General features: G+C 40.2%; 5 protein-coding genes across 9 annotated transcripts in view; 1 reads left to right on the top strand and 4 right to left on the bottom strand.

Annotated features, from left to right (window-relative positions):
• nphp4 (nephronophthisis 4) overlaps positions 1 to 10,707 on the bottom strand; it is a 72,228-nt gene extending 61,521 nt beyond the window's left edge. For 3 of the 4 annotated variants that reach the window (XM_084681410.1, XM_084681414.1, XM_084681412.1), the window contains exons 1-5: positions 10,111 to 10,541; positions 9,803 to 9,963; positions 9,563 to 9,703; positions 435 to 604; positions 100 to 164 (exon numbers count right to left, since the gene is read on the bottom strand). In XM_084681410.1, coding sequence (XP_084537536.1) covers positions 100 to 164; positions 435 to 604; positions 9,563 to 9,703; positions 9,803 to 9,952 — 526 coding nt within the window. In that variant the 5' untranslated portion in view covers positions 9,953 to 9,963; positions 10,111 to 10,541. Of the gene's footprint in view, positions 1 to 99; positions 165 to 434; positions 605 to 9,562; positions 9,704 to 9,802; positions 9,964 to 10,110; positions 10,542 to 10,569 lie in introns of those variants that run through there. The other variant, XM_084681411.1, reaches the window with a different exon arrangement.
• On the top strand, positions 10,673 to 13,238 carry dffb (DNA fragmentation factor, beta polypeptide (caspase-activated DNase)). Of its 2 annotated transcripts, XM_084681417.1 has the most exons (7): positions 10,674 to 11,011; positions 11,189 to 11,315; positions 11,493 to 11,678; positions 11,748 to 11,827; positions 12,001 to 12,168; positions 12,592 to 12,692; positions 12,798 to 13,238. In XM_084681417.1, exons 1-7 carry the CDS (start codon positions 10,883 to 10,885, stop codon positions 13,000 to 13,002), a joined length of 996 nt encoding a protein of 331 aa, XP_084537543.1. In that variant the 5' UTR covers positions 10,674 to 10,882; the 3' UTR covers positions 13,003 to 13,238. The 2 variants fall into 2 exon arrangements, with proteins under 2 accessions (XP_084537544.1, XP_084537543.1); XM_084681418.1 differs by lacking the exon at positions 12,001 to 12,168 and having other exon boundaries at positions 10,673 to 11,011.
• On the bottom strand, positions 13,020 to 22,470 carry c18h1orf174 (chromosome 18 C1orf174 homolog). The gene is made up of 5 exons (XM_084681419.1): positions 22,060 to 22,470; positions 14,982 to 15,027; positions 14,536 to 14,601; positions 14,046 to 14,420; positions 13,020 to 13,868 (listed from the first exon to the last, which is right to left on the bottom strand). Exons 2-5 carry the CDS (start codon positions 14,994 to 14,996, stop codon positions 13,734 to 13,736), a joined length of 591 nt encoding a protein of 196 aa, XP_084537545.1. The 5' UTR covers positions 14,997 to 15,027; positions 22,060 to 22,470; the 3' UTR covers positions 13,020 to 13,733.
• LOC146252319 (uncharacterized) lies at positions 15,605 to 17,614 on the bottom strand. Its single transcript, XM_084681416.1, has 7 exons — positions 17,428 to 17,614; positions 17,211 to 17,319; positions 16,859 to 17,121; positions 16,469 to 16,659; positions 16,153 to 16,312; positions 15,876 to 16,011; positions 15,605 to 15,701 (listed from the first exon to the last, which is right to left on the bottom strand). Coding segments are annotated over exons 1-7 (1,047 nt in total). The 3' UTR covers positions 15,605 to 15,700.
• On the bottom strand, positions 18,465 to 21,550 carry LOC146252318 (uncharacterized). The gene is given in 5 exon segments (XM_084681415.1): positions 18,465 to 19,122; positions 19,124 to 20,513; positions 20,628 to 20,664; positions 20,761 to 20,820; positions 21,532 to 21,550. Coding segments are annotated over 2 exon segments (2,031 nt in total). The 5' UTR covers positions 20,497 to 20,513; positions 20,628 to 20,664; positions 20,761 to 20,820; positions 21,532 to 21,550.
• Positions 22,471 to 22,802: the final 332 nt, after the last annotated feature.

Raw genomic sequence — 22,802 nt, 5'->3', positions numbered from 1 at the left:
ACTTGAAAGTTCATTGTCGGCTGGATTCAATTCTGTGAAAGTACTCAACAGCCTGATGGTCAGTCCGAACTGATGATGAAGACAGGAGAATGTGCTTACGCTTTTTGGGATCCATTGTCTCGGGCTGAAGCAGAGTCCTGGGTGTTCCGTAGTACCAGTCCAGTCTGAAAACACAAGATGGTCAGATGCTGTAACCATCCATAGTCTGTTGAAATACCCACATTTTGATAGGATTTGGAACATATGAACAACATGATGAATCTATCACAACAAAACATCAATAATGGAAAGGATTTCACCCCATGCACAATAGGGGTCTCTGAGCTATTAGCGGGTAACAAAAACTCTAATCCTCTCGCTAATCCTTCACCTGTCTCTGGATGAGAAAATTCATGAACCCCTGCCTGGTGTATTATCACCACTATACTAATCACCTTCTGTCCCCTTCGGTGGCCTGAGGTTCTGCATGGCTGCCAAACAAGTCCAGGATCCCGAAGCCGCACCCCAGTGCATGCTGGGAGCCTTCTGCCCTGGGTGATAACGCCACCAGCTCCACCACGGCCAGCACACTGGGCACCCTCAGGGAGGTGTGGAAATATACCACCTTCAATGGAAACACAAACAAACATGAGCATGTCAGGATGTAAAGTAAATGGGTTGGGAAGAGTCGGGCTTCACTGGCTGATCTTATGGACCCATTGCAACTTTCCTTCAACACAGGCTGGTCTCCAGATCTGGTTTGGTGCCAGAGGCTGAGTGGTCCTTTGGGAGGTGGATCATTGGACAGTAAGGTTCGGACTATTAATATTAAAATATAAATCCAAGCAAACAGCAACAATGCGTCCGTGACCTAAACCATCAGCATGGCTTTACAGTGGCATCATAGTGGCCTGACCATGGAAAGGCTGCCATTTAGTAGATAAATACGGGCTTCGGTTAGGGTTGGTGTTTGATCTCCAAGGGTGGCCTCAATCAGCCTTTAGCTTGAGCTCAAACCTTCAGCCTGGCTCTTACAGATCTGTGTTAGGGTTGCAGTGTGGGTTTGAGTCTGCATCTGGCTGATAGGAGGGCTGGTGTAGGAGGTGGAGGACATGATATTCTGCCCTCACAAACAAACAGCAGAGATCAAGTTTAGCAAGGTCACTGACCCTGGGCATACTTCTGCTGTTGTGGACAAAGAAAAAAAAACACAAAGTATAAGGGTGAGCAAGAGGTTGATGGGTTAAATCCAACATCATGTTGTTGTTATTTTCGGCTTTGGAAAATAGAGGTTTGATCATAGTCATTTTTCAACATTTTCACAATTTTCTGTTATGATGGGAAAGATGGGATTGTCTGTTGGAAAAACTATGTATTTTCCTTCTTTTGTTTGGTTTCAGTGCAATTCTCTGAGGGCATACCAAGCTCAGTGCAGCCTATCTCCTGATATTTCCCGGACTCACAATGTGAGCCAAACACCCAGGGTTGAGAAGATGCCACTCTCTGTGGGGGTATGGGCATAAACACGTCCAGCCACCCTGAAGAGCAGGATGACTCACAGTAGCGGCTCCTGGAAGCTTATGGAAAGGTAGAGGGGCGTCAGGTTTGATATTCTTATTGAACTGCAGGGGAATCATGTACTTCTCCTAAAGGAATTGGTTTGTAGAATGCGTAGCCATACTACTGGGCGAAATTGAAAACTCTAGTGTAAAGCCATGTATATCTATGATGTTGTTTCCTTTGCACTGACTATCATGATTAAGTGGTCTGTAGTTTTTGATCTATCGGTCCCGAGTACAGCTCAGTGAAGGCTGTTTGTTAGCAAATTCCATGACATTAAGCAGAGAATACAACTGAGGAAAAAAGTTGAAAAATGAGCAAAGATATCCCTAAAGTACCTTGAATTACACAGGCCGTTTCTAATGTCTCTTGCCGTCATCCTGTTCATTTCTCCAACATGCAGCCTTGAACAGCCACCGAGTGGTATTTAAATTTCAAACCACATAGGCATTGCATTTTAGCCACATCAATCTTTTATCCCAGCCTTTTCGTGTTTTACTCAAAATTACCTCCAAAGTAAAAAAAAAAAAAAAAGAAAAAGAAGAAAAAAGTCTGAAAAACACAGCAGAATACAAATGAGAGAGAGGTGGGAGGGAGAGACTTTGCTGGCCTGTGTGTGGGAAGCTGCCTTGCAAGCAAGGCTTTTCACTATTCAGTACAGAGCATAGCATGTTCCTTAAGCCGCACAGCTGGAACAATGTCAACTTTGGGCATGATTCATCATTAACATTTCACATACTTGAACTTGTCAAGAACGAGTATGAGTCACATGATTGACACTGTCTTTTAAGGCTGCATGGCCGCTTCAGAATTAAAATGTTGAAATTCTATAGTTAGAACACCATGGAATAGACAAGAATTGACAGAAAACGTGTTCCTAAGATGTGCATGAAATGTGTCTTGTATGAAATATGATTTTCTAATACTAATCTAAATTATTCTCTCACTTTTCAATGGCCAACATGAGCATGCTCTTACAGTCAGTACATGTGAGTTTCTGTGAGGGTTTGTGTGAGTGAATGAGTGAGAGGGACAAAGTGAGAGCGGGAATGTGAGAGATATAGAGACAGACGGTAAGAGACACAATAAATATGAATATTCAAACAGAGACGATGACAGATATAAAATAAATAAATAATTACATTCATTTCAATATGACAAGGGATTAAACACGTTATACTTCTTTTCACTTTATTTTTCCAACCAAATACTGTAGCTCCTGAATTACAAGCTTGAAGTGAACTGTATTTGAACTACTCTAAGGAATAACCAGATGCAGGAATCTATATTTTCTATCATGCTCAACCAAGTTTACTCCCCAGTGATTATATTGATTTGCATTGTGGTCAAAGACAGTCTTCAGTCTTGAAGCTATTCAAGCAGGACATTGTTTATAACAAATTTCAAATTCAAGATCTGCACTCATACGTCTTCACTCGCCTCCAAATTGATTCTATTCTAAACTCACACAAAACAGCTGCACTTGTCATTTCTATTAAGACAATATGATTCCTCTCAAATTCAAACTAGTGTAGTGCTTGATATGTGAATACTTGTCTACAAGCCTTTACAAATTGAGTGCCAATTTTAGCTTGCATGCGTGCACACTTACACACACGAACACTTTTTATGTCTCAGTTATTCCAGGGGAACGGCACATCTTAAAATAATAACTTCATTTGCAGACAGTTCAAATCACAGACACTATTGATGTCACAAACGAGATCGGTTTATTACAAACAGCACTTCCTGGAACATTGTGAAAACACTGTTTGACATCTTGCTCCTTTCCTCCACCACAGGAGCGCAGAGGATGTCAATGGGAAAACAGCTTGCTCCCCGGCACTGCCAAGGGTAACATATGCTCCACCTAATGAGAGGTTAGATTCTCCTGCAACTATCTCAACTATGTACACAAACCACTAATCGATTGTCACAAGGGTAAATATTCCCCTAGTCAAATGACAAAAGAAAAAGAGCTACGATAGGGCAATATTAAAACATCATCGAGCTATGGCACCGGCACCAGCAGCAGTAGCCTGTCAGCAGCTTGGGGATTATAGTCAATCTCTAAGGGTGACAGATAAATTAACTGTGTGAGAGAGTGAGGGAGAGGGTGAGCAAGCGGTTGTTATACAACATTGAGCACATATCATCAAGGGCCTCTCTTGTGCGTTAAAACAACCCAGACGATTTAGCGGCTGCGTAGGACGATGCTATATGGTATCTGTCATTGTTGTAAATGTGTGTGTGTTTACATGGAATAAATCCTGCCCACTGCATGCGGAATTGAAAACTTGACTCTAGAATTCTAATGGGGGACCTCGGCAACTGCCTCATCTGGATAGTCCTTGGTGACATTTTGGGACATTTTGAATTAATCAGAAGACCCTCCCTGTGGGACTTCGAGATATTTACCAAAGGACGTGAAATTGACGACATGTCTCGCTGGTGCAGTTGAGAATGTCATTGGTAGGCCTAAGTCATTAGGCTGATTTGTATTTGTAGATCCAATATATGTTCCTCTTAATCAGAGCTGGGCACACTAGGTACTTGGGTCTCATCCCAGACAGTTTTTATCAGCCCAAATACTTAGTTTAGCAGGATGAGTGGTGGGATGATTTTGGTGCAGTTCACAGCCCCTACACATGAACTATGCTGAAGGAGGGTGGAGAGCTGTAGAATAACAAGACTTTAATTGACAGGGCCTTGTTGTCAAACAAACAGAAGCTCAGCACCAGGAACGAGCGTAGGGCATTTACATGCAAGAGAGGTGGGCTGTTGGAAATGCCGGTATCAGCTACCTGGGTGTTGTGTGATAACACAGCTCTCGGTGTGTGTTTGTGTGTGAAGGAGGAGGCAAGAATAGTATTTTATTAATTTACAGACATTGCCCTCTGATTACAAGGAATTCGAACATAGCCTAGTATATTAGGCATAAATCTTTTCTGCGTCAAATAAGGTAATTGTCAGTATCACACAACATATTCTAGTATGGAATGATAAAGGATTACATTTATGTTTGTCGTTCACCAAAGACAATTATCCAAGGCAGTGGCTAGTTAAGAAATAGCAAGCAACTAAACTTTAAACTAAAACCACTTTAGAGTCTGGGATAAAGAGTCTTTATCCAAGTTACGTACCCTCATCTGGTATCTTGCCTACTCTATTAGCGTCTGTAAATTTCTGGCAATCAGGCCTTCAAAGCCCAGTATGGTGATCACGGCCAGGTTTAATGTGCTGTAAAAATTGCTTACTTTCGTTTGGAGAATGGAGAGCGTTCTGGCACGTGTGGCTCACAGGGAGTGCACTCTCACGGAGCCTGCACACACACACCTGCTCTCTCATCTTTGGCCATGACCATGCTGTATTGCTATTTTCACAAAGACGGACAACCACATGACATGCAAATGAGCCAAAATGCTAATTGCATAATTATTGATGTCAGTGGGTCCCTATTGTCCAGCCTATCTGAAGTGGGATGGGACAGAGTGAGGCAATCACTAAAGAATTGATGGATCCTAATTTGGGCACATCAGATTAGAGTGGAAGGCAATCCAATCCAAACTCCAATCATTACGTTTCAGTAGCTCATTATGCATGATCCAATTCCCTTAATTCAAGACCTTTCCAGATACTAGACAAAGCTGGTTTATTCTAGGCTAAATGTATGATAAAGTACTCTTCTACAACACAAACATCTCATTGGAGTGTACAAACTGCAGTCACCCATTCTCTATTGGCCCAGTGCTTGAGATGAAGCCATCACTCTCCTATGGTGACTGGTCTACGGAAGAACATATTCCACAAAATGTCCAGAGCTCTGTCTCAACAACCTTGTATATCCCTTGTGTTATCTTTAGGTCATTGTGACCCTTCAATCATTGTGACCCCCCCACGTGTTGCAACAACTTTACCTCATACAAAAATAAAGTGAAGCATTTTCTTTAAACCGTCTCACACCCCCCACAGCGCAAAGGTTAAAAATGAAATGTTTATTTTTTTGTTCTTGTATTCGGTGAAGTTCTCGAAGCACAAAGAGGCGTCGTTGTGAACCTTCAGGTCATTGTGACCCAAAGGCAGCACAAGGGATAATTATAATCATGGATAAGGCCCCTGGTTGTTTCTGTTGGCTGCTCATGCAGTCTTGTCACAGAATATGGGGACTGTAGAACCAATCATGGACTGGCATAAAAACAAATAAGTGAGCAAGTGAGGAGGGGTTATGCCAACAAGTTGATTCAGAGGGGAAAGTACATGTATGAACCCATAGAAAGCTACCATGTTGTGAGGAAGGAGCCACTTCTCTCACACCACAGGGTCCTTACCTATTTCTCTATCTTTACGACCACACACAGTCAGAGGACACCCCAGGGAGAGCTAATGACAGAATTATGGGGCCAAATTCTCAGCGTGCATGTCGAGAGGTAAAGGGGGAGACAAATAGAGTGTGCGATAGTAATAAACAGTGGGACGAGAAGACAGATGGTATTCAAGTCAGCAGCAGAGAGGAGAAGGAGAGGTCCCCCTCACTCCAGTCAACTCCCCCAGCATCCTCTTTAGCTGTGTGTCTGCTGGTTGCAGAGCTGGAATACTCTGGCCCACACATGGCGATGGATTACCAAGCACGCCACTCGAGTGAGGAAAGCCTTTAAGGAGCAGCTGCTCCATGGGATGTTTACTCCCACAGGAGGTGAAATATTGATCAGTCCAAGGAAAGCAACCAGCCCCTGGCCCATATATAATTGAAGTGTATACATCTCAAAGTGTGCCCCCCCCCCCTTCTCGCTGTACTGCCAAGTCCACCTCCCATATATAAATCATATGGGATTTCATGCAGAGGCTCTGATCAATTTTACCCCTATTTACTTGTTTGTAGTTAAGAATCAGAAGGTATTTTCCACAAAATGAGATGAAAGCATACTGTAAAGTCAATTGAATTTAGAAGTTGCAAAGTGAGTTGGGTATATTTAAAAAAAAATCATTACACTTGATTTGCTTGCACCATTTTGTCTGAAAAAAATTGATCATAGTGAGTGTAAAGTGTGTTGAGCATGATGTCTAAAAACCAATTTCTGACTTCTGAAACAAGTTCTGAATTAAGCAGGATTTCTTATAAAATAACATAGGTATTTAGATAGAGTCTAATAACAAAACAAAGGAAACTGTTAGGTTAAATGTTTTCTCAGGGGGTGCCCCAGTTTACCAATTCACACCATCAAGCTATGTGGGCTAATGGAGTGTTAGCCTAAATAATGAGTGTCCATTTAAAATTCCCACTGTCCAGTAACATATGCTTACATTGAATGGAGAATGTGGACAAGACTGAACTTGTACTAAAAAGAGTGATGACAGAAATTAGACAATGGAGACCAACCAACAGTTGGACAATTACTTAACTTCTTACACATTACATTTGACAGGCATCTATGTCTCTCATTCATTTGCTGTTTTGGCCTTTTTTCAGCTTTAAAGAGTGACAGGAAAGGTTGGTAGAGAAATAAAAGGAAGGCTTGGAGGAAACGGACAGGGCAGAAATCAAATTCAGGCTTCTGAATAAAGGCCTTAGCTTAAATGGTACACCCTCTACCTAGTGAGCCACTGAGGCACCCAGTCAGTTTGCACAAAGCATTGATATTTTGCCGATGTCATTGTGGTTGTAATACATAGGTTTTTGCTGTTTCGTGTTTGGGCCTTTTTGAGCACAATCCAGACAGGGCAGGGCTATAACAAAATATCACCAAATATGCCAGTGAATATGAGTTTTTCAAATCGGTATACAGATCAAAATGAAAATATTGGTCAGGTTTTTCCACAGACACATGTTCAAAGCCACAAGCATAACATCTTATTAGACCACCTGTGGCACAACAGTGCCATCTACTGCCCAAAATAGCTTGACGTTGTTTTTGCAAGGGTGTCGACATCCATGGCAAAACGAAATCTCCTCTCTTGTCTACAGTCTAGGGAGGACCATAAAGTATTAAGACGAAAGTCCACTTAAGAAACTGAATGAGGGAGTGAGAAAGTCACCCAATGAAAAATGTCTAGAAACACCAGAGGTCATCTTAACCTAGAAGGTAAAATGAAAAATTGTGAAACCAGAGAAAATAGTCTACACTTGGTTTTGAATTGATTGACACAAGGAACGTAGTTAGATGTTAAATTAGAGATTCATTGAATCAAGTATCGGATACAAATTATTGTAAATGGCCCCCCCCCCCAAAAAAATACAATATTTTTTAATATCACGAAATGCTCAGTGATTAAAATGTTCACGACAGGACAACTTAAGACGTCCTCACTGTTGAGACTTGCCTTGTTTCTGTCTGGAGAGAGAGATAGACATAGACTGGAGAGAGAGTCTGGAGAGAGACATAGACAGTAAGAGCCCACTTTCTGCCTTTAATCACTTTGGTTGTTTGCGTGTCTTTGTTTTTGCTAGATATTAAAACCAATCCATCATGGCTGACGGGCATTGTGCAATTTCATCCAGTTACCTCACTGCCTGGAGAGAAATCCCTGAGACGTAATTTGGATATCAAACAGCAATTTGCCACTCATAAACACCACCCTAAATATGAGAGCATCATCCAAAATTACTTTCTTCTTTTTATTTTCCAAACATGTGCTCTTGCAGAGTAACACACAATAGCTTAGATTTGACTTACTCTATCATTGTGATAACATACGGTCCGTTGTTATCAGAATAGAATGTTTTTCTAACACAATTCTGAAAAAAATATATATGAATCATTCATGATGTATTAAAGGCTTTGAATTCTAGGATAATCTCTTATGTGAGTTTTCCATCATGGCAAGCTGATGATGTGTGAACTAAACTGTTCACTTGTCAAAGCACCGGTCTACCTTTAACACAGCTTTATAGTACATCACCCGATCCAGTTAAATACCCAGACTCTTTGTCAAAGTGAGGATTCTGTTCAAATTATCTTGGTTTCTTCCATATTATATTCTGTCGAATTACTCTCGTCTTTCATTTTAAGATTTTCAAAAAGTAACTTTCAAAGAGTACATTTTACATCAAAGAAGCTCATTCTTCCAGGCCATCTAATCATGACCTGAAATGAACAAACCACTGATATAGAGTAAATTATGTTGCAGGTTACCATAAGTAAAGCACATTACTGGCATGAGATTGTAGGAAGGCCAATTAATAAATCGCTCTGGATAGGAGCGTCTGCTAAAATGACTAAATGTAATAAATTAATCAAAATCAACCTTGATGAATTGGTTAAAGTACAACAAACAACATTGGCTAAAAGGAAATGGTTTCTCATATCAGAGGATAGCCATAGCCTATGGCACAGGTTTGTTTTTCACAACTTGAAGCAAAGTTCCTGTCGTTAAGGAACAAAATGGAATTAAAATGGCCTCTAATTGAACATCCAAAAATTACTGCAGTGAGTCCATAACCTTCGGGAGACTCGATCTCCTATGACTTCTATTTATGAGCATGCCTTCAAGCTTGACATTTGCCTGCCATAAAGTCCAGAATTCAACCTATAAAAGTTGATCTCAGTAGCAAAGCCTCTGGCTTCATTTCAATAGGCAGTAGTAAAAATGGTAAAAAACAAATAACGATCCATTAGCAACCAAATATTGTCACAATAGTAGCCAGCTCTCTCCAGTCTAATGTGACTGTTATGGTGCCACTAACACTGCCAAACAAATCAGCCTGGAACCCGTCGCTGATAAACCACACCCATCTGACCCACAACACCCACACTGTAGCACCAAAAGCTGATTCAAGCCACCAAAATCAGATGAATATCCAACAAAAGGCAAGTTTCATCAATGTAAAATGTTAGCTGTTGTGGGAGTGGGCCAGGGAGCTGATGTACACATCTCACCCGAGTATGTAAGTAGGCTAATTACAGCTAATCAGCATCCTTATCCAGTCAGTCACAAGACAATGATGCAGAGAAATATTACACATTGTGATTCCGTATCCAGCAAGTTGTAATAATTAACAACACAGGTAGTTTGAGTGAAACAGCACCTCATTGAACTTTATCTTGGAGTTGGCTTTCATCTTCTGAGTTGAGCTCTTCCATGTTCTCCCAAAGAAATGCTGGTGGCTTTTATCCAACAGGGACACTCTGAGCTGGTAAGTGACTGCTTGTTCACCTTGGGAGGACTCCTGAGCAACAAGGGGAGTAAAAGAGACAAGAAGTAGTACTAGAAAAGACAATTATGGCAGTGATTTCTGGTGCACACTATGACAGCTAGTTTATCCAACCTGGTGTATATGAGGTCCATCCAAACTCTTGATTGTGATTTGGAAGCCTTGGGAGTGGGTAATGTGTGAATCCTGTGCTAGACGAATAGTCTGGCTGTGGGAAGGAATTACCCGGCATTTTTCGTGAAATAGGCCTTTCCAACGGTCCATGATTGGAGAGTCTGTGCGGGTAAAGACAAATGATGCGCTGGTTTGCTAGTCAAACTATTTAGTTTAGCGGACTAACTGTAGCTCATCGCATTATCCTTAATTCATGAAGCTAAGGTACAAATTATACGTCGCTACTAGTGGGACTGCTTGACTTTTACCTTATGTTGCACACACACTCACTACTGACAGTAAGTACTGTAGCTAGCTCACACGCAGGCCGTAAGGAATTGTATCTTCAGTTAGAATAGGGTTAGCGAACAAGCAACTGTACAGTACAGCCGGTGTCTACGGCATATGATCCGAGATATTATAGCAAAACGTAAGTAAAAAGTTCATTTGAGTACGTTTAATTGTTCATTTTTCTAAACTAGTTCATTTGAAACACCCTGTCGCAGCCATGTTGAAATAGATTACTACAGCTCTAAATTTCGCACATGCGGGGGACGCCAGAAATAACATTCTGTAGTGGCTTGGTTAGGATAAGTTCAATAATGACTGCTTTTTTGTTTCGTTTATTAAATATAGAAAAAAGTGTAACAGCACCTTCCGCAATAATTATTTTAGTGTACAACAATTGTGAAATAAAGGGAAATAAATCTTACTATACCCTGTGCTACCTTTTAGTTGGTGTCTCCCGTCGCTTGGCTTCGGTTGCTATCCATGGTTGTTATGGTGATATTAACGTTGCTATGCTCCTCATTTTTTAAAGACACAGTCTGTGTGTAGAAAAGCTTTATATCCGGGAAAAAGATGGATTTACTAATACAAAACAAGCCATTAGCTATAGTTTCCATCTCATATAAGAACTATAGCTTGGAATCTGGATAACGTTATGCTTGACTTTTTCACACCATCCTAATATTCGAATTTTCTCCAGTAGGTGTCGTTACTGTTTGCCTTTATCTGTTTGTAAGTGTGGAATTGGAAAGCATGTCTAGTAAACAATTGGTCACCAGAAACAAACTTGTCAAACTCAGAAGTCTCAAAGGCACGAAGAAGTATGGGGTGGCCGCATCAAATCTAAAAGTGCTTCTCAAAAAGGGCTGCCAATTTTTACAGGTATGGTTCATGTGAAATTAGTCCTTACTAAGTACTACACCGTTGTCACTTTGTCAACGTTAGCTACGCAGTCGTGTATGCATGCTATAAGTTAGCTAGCCCTTAGCCAACCTTTTCGGAGTTGTAATGAGCTCTAGTACTGTAGGCAGGTTATTACAAATAATGTATGCTTTCTAGGTACTCTCGGAAGGCTCGCATATTTGCTTGTATGAAGATGGAACAGAATTGACAGAGCATTACTTCCAAACTCTTCCGGACAATGTCGAACTGGTTCTTCTAGCGAAGGAGGATACATGGAACGGATGTGGGTGCAACTTGGCATTCAGAGTCCACGTCCTTGTATTAAATGTACTTTCAGAAGGAATTAAAAATGAGTTGTTCTGGAATCCAGTTCGTGTTGCATTGTAATTGTCCTCAAATACATTGACATGGTATTGTGTAACAGCCTTATGAGTTGAATAAAATTGTCATTATTCTTCAGTTGTATGTGACATAGACCGGTTACTGGACACGGACATGCACTCAGACCACGTGATAGAGGAAGCGCGAAAACTACTCTCTGACGAGCAGTCTCCCAAAAGACGCAAACTACTGGGGGACCTACTACTAAACTTGAAGGACTGCTCTGAAGCTGAGAGCAGGAAGGAAGATGAAGAGTGGTTCCACGGTATGTTCGATGTGGTGGTGGCAGGGCAAAGCAGTTGATTTATGCCTGTTAAATATGTTTTCTTTTCAGGTATTGACGTTCGATTCAAGACCAAATCATCCTACATGAAGTATAATTGTGAGAGCCGAATTAGGGGTTACATGAAAGAGGTAATATGCTGTAATGTTAAATGAAAATGTGTAACAGCAGGAAATGGACATTTTAAGCATTTGCAATACTTTTTGATCATGTTTTTCTTAATAATGACCTTTTTTGACCACTTATTGATCTTTCGGATTGCACCTTTCAGACCGAATGTATTGTCAATGGTTTTCCATTTCAGGTGAACGGCTATGCCAAAAACATTGAAAAACCCAAAGTCAGGGCTGAGTACATAAAAACTGCATCATGTCTACTGAGTAAACTGAAATCTTACAAGTACAATGGCTGGTACTTTGACAGGACAGGGAATGATTGCCTATGTACCTCAGAGGGCTGGTTCACTTGCCAGGTAATAGTTTGAATATATATATATATATATATATATATATATATATATATATATATATATATATATTTCAGATAACAATGATAAACCTGTAGCAAGTAAGTTAATGTAATCACATTGTAGTTTAGATGTAATTGTTTCACTGTAGTTGATTTAGTGCACCTACGAAACTTGATTCTCTGCTGTAATTACGATATGCATTATTTGTATGTCACTTTGGAGAAAAGCATTTGCCAAATGATAAAATGTAAATCATGACAGCCTCAGCTTTTATCTTAAATATGATAACATTTTACATAACTAATTCAATATTCTGTAAGCTTACTAAATTGCAGTGTGTTTGTCAGTTATAAAATGCATTTATACTGATAAACAAGCGGTTTGTGTTGCCATCTGGGTTAAAGACTTGTCTCTGTCCTACACTAGGGTGCATTTGACAAAGAAAAATGCCAGTCCTTTCATTCTATCAACCCATATGGCAATCGAGAAAGCAGAATAATTTTTAGCACATGGAACCTGGATCACCGGTGGGTGGGAAAAATACTTTTATCTACTTCCCCTCATTGTAAATTGCACACTATAGCAAGCTGACACCAAATAAATGTGTTCAATAAAAAATATCTTAACTGCAGGATTGAGAAGAAGAGAACGGTCATCCCTGCTTTGGTGGAGGCACTACAGAACCACAAGAGCAGTGATATCAACCTGGATTATTTCTATAAACTACTATTCACCACAGACAATCTAAAACTGGTGCATATAGTATGTCATAAGAAGGGTACTCATGACCTGGTATGTGACAAGAGGAAAATGTACCAACAGGGAAAAAAACATTGATCTCCATGGAAACAGTATTTTGTAAATGTTGGGCACTGTGCCAAATTATGAGATTTTTACTTAATTATTATTAAATCACATGACTTTGTCCCAAACATTTATATCGTAACAAATGGTTTATGCTTAAACTACATTCGTCCTCTTGAACAAGAGCTGCCGCAGCTTGTCGGTTTTCATTTTGAACCAAATGAAATTTCTGCAATAAACTCAACTGATTAAAAGCTGCATAATTTGTATTTGCTGTTTTCATTGCTTGGTGTACTTGTTATGTGAAACCATACATTTGTCCATGCAATCATCCTGCTGTAGGGCAAACAGCCTGCAGTTCGGTGTTAAAGCTGGAAAATGTCTACACAAAAATCTTAACAATACAAAATCATGTATTTTTACTTTAAGTAGCCTATCAGCAATGCTGTAATGTGAATCCATAACAAGTAAGTTGCATTTGAGAGGTATTGAAAAATAAACATGATTATATATATTTATTCATACTAAATCCCCCCCACAAAAAAATATATAACAACTATTAATGCATTGATATACTATCAATATATACAAATAAGTATGCATCATTCTGATAAAATTGCTAGCGAATGTGCAAAAATTGTTTCTGGAAAAAAAGGCATACATGTTGGCAAACCTAATGAATTAATCGCATGGAAACATTCCCATGTACCTCTACTAGCTATTTTAAACCCATGCTTAAGAGACATCTTGGTTGGTAGGGTGCACTAACTCCCTTCACTGTCATCTTGCTGCATGTCAGAGCAGCCTTCATCATCGCTGTCCTGTTTGGCATAATAACGTCGTCTCTTGACCTCCCTCTTACCCCAGGTGGAAGTGATGGCTGGTCTCTGAGGACAGTCCTACAGTACAAGAGGATAAGGATAGCATGTGCATGTCAAAACCATGGCAGTATATGTTCTCTGTTTATGCAATTCTTAACACATGATGGGACTAACAGGTTGTAAACACTGCTGTGAAAACTTTCATAGACTTTTTTCGTAAGACAAACATGTATTTAGTTGACATGCAGTACTCACCTGTACAACTTCCAAATTTCCAAAGAATTGTTCTACTGGAAGAATCTGGTTACTGTTGTCATCTGGGAAAATATCATTGTCAACGTATTTTTCTGTATCGTTTCCCTCCATTGTCTCTGATAAACTGTTCATTCTGCATTGGTTTTGTTCCGGTCCCAAGCAATTCTCTTTGCCTTCACTTTCGCCGGGCTCTGGTGCAACTCCGCAACTTGGATGTTTCTCCCTATCCTCACACTCACAGCTGATGTGCGGAAGCATCAGTGTAGAATGTTCTGGTTTGCTACAAGCATCAACGCTCGATTCGTTGTGAGACATCTCACATTTTGGGTGGGCCAATTCGGGCCTTGTTTTTTTCACCTCTTTTTTCACAGAACACTGTGGAATGAGAAACAAATATGATAGTAAAAAAAAAAAGTTTATGATACATTAAATGTGTAGCTACGTAAAAGATCTAAAAGCATGCAATTTTTTTTTTTTTACACAAGTTCACCTTAATTGAACTCCTTGTCCCCGAGCTGCACTTCCGGTGCTTGAAGTTGTACAGTCGACCAGGCATCTGAATACCGAACACAAGTGCAAAGACATTCACTTTCTAAAGTACAACTTAAATAAAACAATATTTCTGCATTATTTCTTAAGTAATGGTAAAATGTCCGGGACGTAAAGGTATACTTAGCGCTGATTATCTGAATAAAACATATAGTAGTAGTATCCACGATAGAAAGCTAATCTGTAGCTACTAGTCGACCAGTTGTCGTAGTGTTAGCTTATGTAATAATGGCTTTAAAGTAACTGGTTAGCAAATCAATAAAGCAACTCATGTTCTACGATATTCAAAAGGTCTTTTAACTGTCCCTTGATAAGCTTACTAGTTCTGCTCCCACGTCCATGCAATAGACTATATCTCTAAGCTAGCTCGGTACAGTCGCTTAATACCCGTTTTTGCTTCATTTATGAAGCCGCCTTGGCTAGTACGTAGTTCCCCAGGTAGCCAAAATGGTTTGGCCCGATAATGGCCCAGATCCGGCAGGCCAGAAGAAATTACTCGGCCCGAGTGCGGTTGCCGGACTCGGGCCAAATCTGGTTTGAATGACGCCCCAGAATCGGCCCAAGTACACTGGCCCGGGTCCGGCAGCCCGAAACTGAACCAGTATTTCCAACATTGGGCCGGAATCACCCCAACAAAACTTCCAGAACTAGCCCATATGTTAGCCAGTTGACAGCCTGTAAAAAGTCATGACGGATCCACTATAATGCCAGAAGATTTCAAAACCACATCTTACGTTGCCAACTTGCTTGAAGCAGGTCCTGGAGAGTGTGCATGAATAAAAACGGGCTCTTCCTTTTACCAATGCAATATTAGCTTAAAAAAAAGAAAAATACATGGACACTAGGGCCTAGACACAGAGCACAAAATATTTTTTTCATTGTAACACTAAAACTCGATATTTAGAGTTAACACAAATTATGATGATATTGTGGCAATCCCTCCTACATTACCCCATACCTAACCCCATAATGTGCTACTTTTCAGTAGCAAAAATTACACCATGCATGTCTATTTTTAACAATTTATTTGAATAAATACAGTTTGTGTATGTGTGTGTAATGACCGCAGCCTCCTCAAGCATGCCCCTTTGAAGCTTGAGATGTACCCTATAAGATGAATATAGAGAGAGAAAAGGAGAGGAGGGAAGGGGCAGATAAACATGGTTGCTTACACAGTCAGATATATATATATATACAGATGCTAGAAGGATATATACAAATAATATACACACACATACACGGTATATATAGACAGATTTGAACATTTGGAACACATCTTACTAAGAATTAGCTTGTCTCATTGCCCGCTCTCGTCTTCCTCCATCTTGGTCCGATGCAAGCTGCAGCCACCTTTTAATAAACTTTTCTACATCTCCATCGGATGCAGATGCAGTACTTGCATTGCATCGCACAGATTCTTAAGAAATAAACAAAAAAACGTAATGGAACAGGCAGGTTAAGGCCGTTCACAAGACAGGAAAGTGAATAAGCATACTAGGCATACTACTACTTTATACTGTTTCTTATTTCTACCTTATAATACTAAAATAAAACTTACTGAGGACAACATCTTTAATGGCAAGTGGCTCAAAGCCATACTTGCCATTTACCCCTCGCCAGTTAATTTGCTTAGCCAGTTGATTTTTCAATAGTTTGGCCATTATTCTCCAAACTGTCTCCTTTATTGTCAACCCCCCCGCCAGCCCAAAATAGGTGACCTGAAAGATGAAAAGAATTGCCCCTATTAGCTTATGATCATTTTTATAGGCGCTGAATCTATAATATCACATATCTTTATTTTTTTCATTAAAAAGCACCATAGGTCAAAAGTCTCAGCAAATATCAATTCAACAAATACATGAACGTTCACCTACCAATTTTCGTTTGTATTCCACCTGTGAAGCAATGCTCTCCTCGAGCTTGATTAGTTCATCCAGTGATGTTAATGGAAAGCCAGAAACATCTGGCACCTCCATTGGTTGACGAGTTGTTTGCAACTGTAGCAAAATCATTTGCTGTTGATGCTTGATCGTCTCCATAGTCGTCAAAATGTCACGGAGAATTGCTGAAAAATAAAACAAAAACACCTACCAAGTTAATACCTGGGCATATACTAAGGGCAACAGGTTAAGACACACAAGCAGTCAGACATGTTTTAAATAGTATATTCAAATACAAATTAAGCCCATTACAAATTAAGCCCCATACAACCTTTTTGAGAAATGAATACATTTTGTTTGTAATAATTGCTGTTTAACACTTACGATCACACATGGGCTGGTTGTTTACCCTGGGCCGGTCAGGGGTTGCCATGCTCAAGTTTGGTCTGGGGACACTTGTAGCAATGGCTGGTCGGGTGGGCTGGTTGTTTACCCTGGGCCGGTCAGGGGTTGCCATGTTCAAGTTTGGTCTGGAGGGAGTTGGAGGAGCAATAACTGGTGCTGGGGGTAAACTTAAAGGTGCCCTGGTGTTTACCCCTCTGGGTTGCTCATCTTCGCTCTCTGACTCCCAAATTCTGTTTGTGCCTCTATTGAACAAAATAAGTTGTGTTTTGGGGATGATCTGCATTGTTTTCAACCTCATTTATAATTATGAAGAGAGCAAACTCTGTCTTACCTTCTCTTCCTTCTCTTATAAGCTGGACGTTGGTCCTCCTCATCTTCAGTTTGAAGATCTGATGTCAGCAGTGCCCTTGGTAGCAGCAGCCGTGCCTCACTAAATGTATCTGCATTAAAATGGAAACAATTAATTAAATTAAATTAATGCAATTCTTAAATAAATCTAATGCCAATTGTGGTTGCTAACACTTTAATCATAATGAATTAAATTATACTTTTAGTTGCCCGGATCCTGATGTTATGGTTTGCCCACGATTCTTCAGGAGGGTCTGCTCCCATTATGGCCCTGTTGCATCGCTCCCTGGCTTTGTAGGGAGGCCAGTAGCTTCTTCCATTTGCAACCCAAGAGGCTGGAACAACTTCTGTGTCTCCCGTGTCCAGAAAGTCTACAATATGGTACATTGTCTATGAACAGAAAAGGAATTAGTCTACAGGTCCTACCACAGCTAAACGTATTTGAGGATCAAGTAAATGATAATTACTTCTAAGTATCTGTTTACTGAAGTCAAAGGCAAAGCTGTAGTCTTAGTTTGTGGAGAACAGGTCGCTGTGTTGAATGATTACAATTTGAACTTGACTGATTCAGTGTGCGCGGGCCGCTGATGGTTTGCTAGTTAAGCTGCAGACCCTGATGATCACCTGTCAGCTGTCCCTCGCATATCCACCTCAGACATTCAGACAGATTTTGATGCACTCGTTCAAGGCCACTGAATTTCTTTCACTGAACAAAATATGTATTACTTCTATAGTCTTTTCCTATTTGACCTACACCACAATTTCATATATTTATATAAATATTTACAAAATATCCTTATTCTTCTGATAACCAGTAGCAGCTAATCAAAATAAAAACTTTACTGCTTTTTACAATGGGAGAAAATGAATAGCAGAATTAAGTTCAAGTTATCGTTGATGCAGCCCTCCAACATATTTCAGGTTTCTCATGTTGCCCCTTGTAAATAATAATTGCCCACCCCCGACCTAGTCCATGGTATAACAATTTATTTTCATTGGTAAAATGCAGGTGCAAAGAACATTCAACAGTTAACACAAATGTGTTTTTTACATGCCAAATGATAAAAAAAAAATTACATATATGATCGTAGAAAAGTTTCAGAAAAGGTATAAACTTTTACCTATGCTAACTTTATGTACAACATCTTTGGATACTCTATGCTAGACATTTTGTTCAGCACAAAAATAATTCAGGTTTTATACTCAGCCCCAATAAAACACAACACTCAGCTCCCATTTATGACAAATGGAGCAATGGCATGCCTACAAATGTGTTCCTGATTGGAAGTAGTACATACTTGGTCACAGTCTCATCCATCCTAATGCATTTTAGTCCCTGAGACAAGTCTTTGAGAAGGAACACTCCCAACTGGCATGAATTTATCGGGTAGTCAAAGAAACTTGAACAATTATTAAACTCATTATACACCAAATATGGATCCCCATCAACCACAATGATATTCTGGACTATGCCTACCATACCATTATAACATATACAGTTATCTCCTGTGAACACCTTGACACAAAGGTGTGAAAGATGTATTTCTTTGTACTGCAAGACTGGACATGTGATGTGTAATGGCAGTGGACCCTCACTGTGTGGCTTTCTGAGTTTAGTTTCATTTGGTGTATCTGCATTACAATCTGCATTTTCAAACTCTGACATTCGCCTTACAACTTGCGCAACTGGAAACTGAGGGCTGCGAATCATTTTCTTTATTTGACCAAGGTAGTTCTCAAAGGGAAACCCAGAAATGTTGTCCAAACACTGGCCATGTTCTTTAACGTCATCACTGAGATGAATAAGGCCGTGCACATTGTACACAAGATTCTCCCTGCCATAAAGCTGTCCAAAGTGTTGTACAAAAGATACAAGCAAAGTTTTTGCAAAATCGCAGAACTCCACACAGTTTTGGACATGCCAATATGGATATGGCAACATAGAGCAGCATGAAGTTGTTGTAAACTGGTGCGCTAACAACATCAACTAGTGCAACCGGCCCAGTATACAATAAAAATTGTCTATATTCAGTTGCCTTCCATCTATGTCTCTCTTCAACAGATCTGGGCTTTCTGGCAAATTCTGTAGGCATGTGACATTTGAATGACAAAAGTGTTTCTGACAACTGACTCACTTTTTTTGATGGCAAGCGGCACTTAAGACGGCCATTGCTTCCTGCCCACAGCTCTAGGAGCTTCCTTGTGACTCCAAGGCAGACAAGGTGCATGTAATCATGGGGAAACATAGAAACCATTCCAATTCCAGTTTCAGTAAGAGGGGAGATGTCTCTGTGATGTTCCTCATCCATCTGAAGTCTGAAACTTTCATCAGTTCTAACAGGGCTTGTGCTGTCTGGAAAAGTCATTCTACCATCTACATGAACCCCATGTAATGTGCACTTATCACAGCCTGCATATCCAGTGTGATATTTTATTGCTTTTATGTATGCTCGTGCAGGAGCATCACACATCACTGATGTTATTTTTAAAAACAGTGTTTTTCCTTTAAACGTAAAGCCAGCTGCTAAGATTTGTATCTCTGTCACTAGATCTCTCAAGTATTCTCCCAGAGAAAGAGGTTTTGATTTGCCACCAAACAAAGCAATCAAGCAAGGTTTTTTTAATCCTTGCACTAACCCCAAAACTGGCCACAACTGGATACATGAACTCTTGTAAAGAGGCAGCCCATCAAAATTTAATTGTAGTTTGATTGTGTGCCGATCTGGAATTTTCAACCAACTATTTTTCAAGAAACGTGACAGAGCATTTACAATCCCAAAGTAAAAGTATGCACCACCTGCAACTTGTTTGATTAGGTAATTTCTATTTGTATGGAGGAGTGTCTTTGCATCCTTAGGTAGTGATGGGTGGTGATGCCTTAACACTGACAACAAGGCAGTCAATGCAACTAAAGTGATACTGTACTCCACAGCCCAGTTCATCAAGCTAGAAATTAGAGTTGGCTGTTGAATTTCATCATCGCTCTCAACTACATTTTCAAAGTCACCCACTGGCTGAGGATAGGCCTCTGCTGTGCACTCAGTGACCATCTCCTCCAAACCCTGACCACTATGATCATCATTTTCCACTTCATCACACTCAGCAACTTGTTCAACACAATCAGGATAAGCACTTTCAACAGGATCATTAACTTCATCTACAGATGTAAGATTATCTTTAAAGTATGATTCTAAACGTTTCTTGACTGTGGCTGTTGACTTTCTTCGCAGATTTGATGACTTGACGTATTCAGAATAACGCTCATTCATTATGGCCAAAGGGTAGACTACAGATGGTAAAGGAGATTAACTTTGTGACAACTAAGAAGTCCAGCTGTGCAGATGAACTTCACAGCACAAGTCTTGGGCAAAATTGAAAAACATAAAAATGATGAACTTACAGTAGCCTACAAGGTTCCTTTGCCAATTGCGTTGGGCCTAGGGGTTAAACACGTGAAGAAAATAAATGGATTAACCAAAATAGAATAAAATATTGCTAAATGAGCTGATATTTTTCTACTTCTGTTGACTTACAACAAAAACGACTGCTCCCTCCGATTCCTGTGGCTGGTTCTGTGGTCAATTGTGTTGGGCCTAGGCGTTAAACACATAGACAATTAGTAACACGTTTAAGCATTTCATTTATAATTTGAAAATGTCATTTATCATTTGAATTTTGACAGGAATAATCTTCCATAGGCTACTCTGATGTGAACATAAAGTGGGTGCCTCTGACTTGAGCGCGAGTCTCCTGCTCGAGAGGACGTTCTCGAGCAGTTTTGTAACCATAACTCAAGTCAGAGGCCATTATGGCTACCAACACATTATACAACGAATACAGATGTGATCGTTTTCATCCGCTGCTTTCGTCAATACTCACTCAAGTAAGCGGACGATCCGCTTACTTGAATGAGTTTTGAACAATTCGTTAAAGTGTACAAGTGGCTATCAAGTTTTCACCCGCTTCTACATCATGTTAGACATATAGGTCGATCGACTAAAAACTAAGCTGCATCTCAAAAATGAAGCAAAGTAATAACGTTTCAAGCTGTATAATGAATACAACTATTGATATCTCTCTATTAGAGGATGTTGGTAAGCTATACTGTATCAAGAGTCCATCCAAACCTGACACATTGTAGCTAGCTGCAACACATCATTAGATTAGGCTAGCTAGGTTATTATTACTAGTAAGCTACATATCATAAACATTGTCTAACGTAAGCTAGACTTAGCAACACCTTATTATTTTAATATTAAATATCCTGAAAAGTATAGTGTATTTCTCTATTTAAATGGCCTTACCTGACAACGAACTGCTCCCTCTAATGACCGTTAACAGAATGGCAGTTGAAAATGTGAGCGCCTCTCACACACAGGCGCTGGATGGGTGCGCGAGTAGATGAGCGCCTCTCACACACAGGTGCTGGATGGGTGCGCGAGTAGCCTATATTCCCGCGGCCAATTCAAATGGTGTTGTTTTTCAAATTGTGTGCAAGTATGATACAAATGTTAGTACAAACTATAAATACTGGCATATCAAGAATACGATACACACAAAAAATATCCTTAATTTGTTTTATTGAAATACAGAACAAGCCCAACCCACAACTCCCAACACTCAAATGTTATTACTGATCCAGATAACTCCATAATGGAAATATGCCAATTCTCGGCCGCAATCGGCCCATGTCCGCACAACCAAAACCTAGCCAAATCTGGCAACCTATTCTGGGCCAGAGCCGGCTCAATGTAGGCGATCCGATGCCAGAACACAGCCGAGTGCGCCGGCACTTAACCGCAATCGGCCCGATTCGGCTGGCTACCTGGGTCGTGTCTGTTTCCTCTCGTTCTTGACGAAGCAGTTGATCCCCCCTAGTTTGTCAGTATTGTAGAATAGGCTCGCAATGTATAGCTGGCTGGCAAGTTTGCAAGTATAAAATGAGATTTCGTTCGCCTCGGGCTCATCAGTAGCTACGACACGGATGACGGGTCCGTCCAACGATATGGGTGGATGCGCCGTCAGGTACAGGTTCCTGTACTGTAAATAGTTGCTAGTAGGTTAGTTCTTCCAAGGTCAGTGTGACTCGAGTTTAATCTTATAGCCAGGTTAAAGTAGTTCTAGGTAATTTCTTAGTTTCGTAATGATTTAAGGCTTCCACAAATGGTCTTTGTTCTAATGGATACTGCTAAAGTTTTTAACTTGAGTAACATTAGCCCAACGGTGCTATTGACAGATGTGATTGTGTACCACCTTCAAATAAACACTAGAGGGCGCAATGAGCTCGGTCTAAATCAAGGCAGAGGGTCTCAATAATAGCTCTCGCTTTTTCTCATCCAAGAAGCCTCGGCATTTCGATGTATCAGTCGTTTGCCCGTATGTTGTATCACCCGATGCATGACTCTCTGGATTGGCACCCCCTCGCGGGAGCGCGCGCGATTCAAAGAGTGAAGGATTTCGTCTTGATATCGCATCCAAAAGAAGGGGAGACAGAAGTCTCACATTATACCGTCTTTGTTGTTGAATTCAAGAGAAGGATGTCTGTTATCTGTGTAAATATCAGATGCTATTTTCA

This window comes from Hypomesus nipponensis, chromosome 18 (genome assembly GCF_054491055.1).
Source record: "Hypomesus nipponensis isolate SF chromosome 18, ASM5449105v1, whole genome shotgun sequence".
Lineage (NCBI taxonomy): Eukaryota > Metazoa > Chordata > Actinopteri > Osmeriformes > Osmeridae > Hypomesus > Hypomesus nipponensis.
This window is presented reverse-complemented; position numbering and strand designations above follow the sequence as displayed.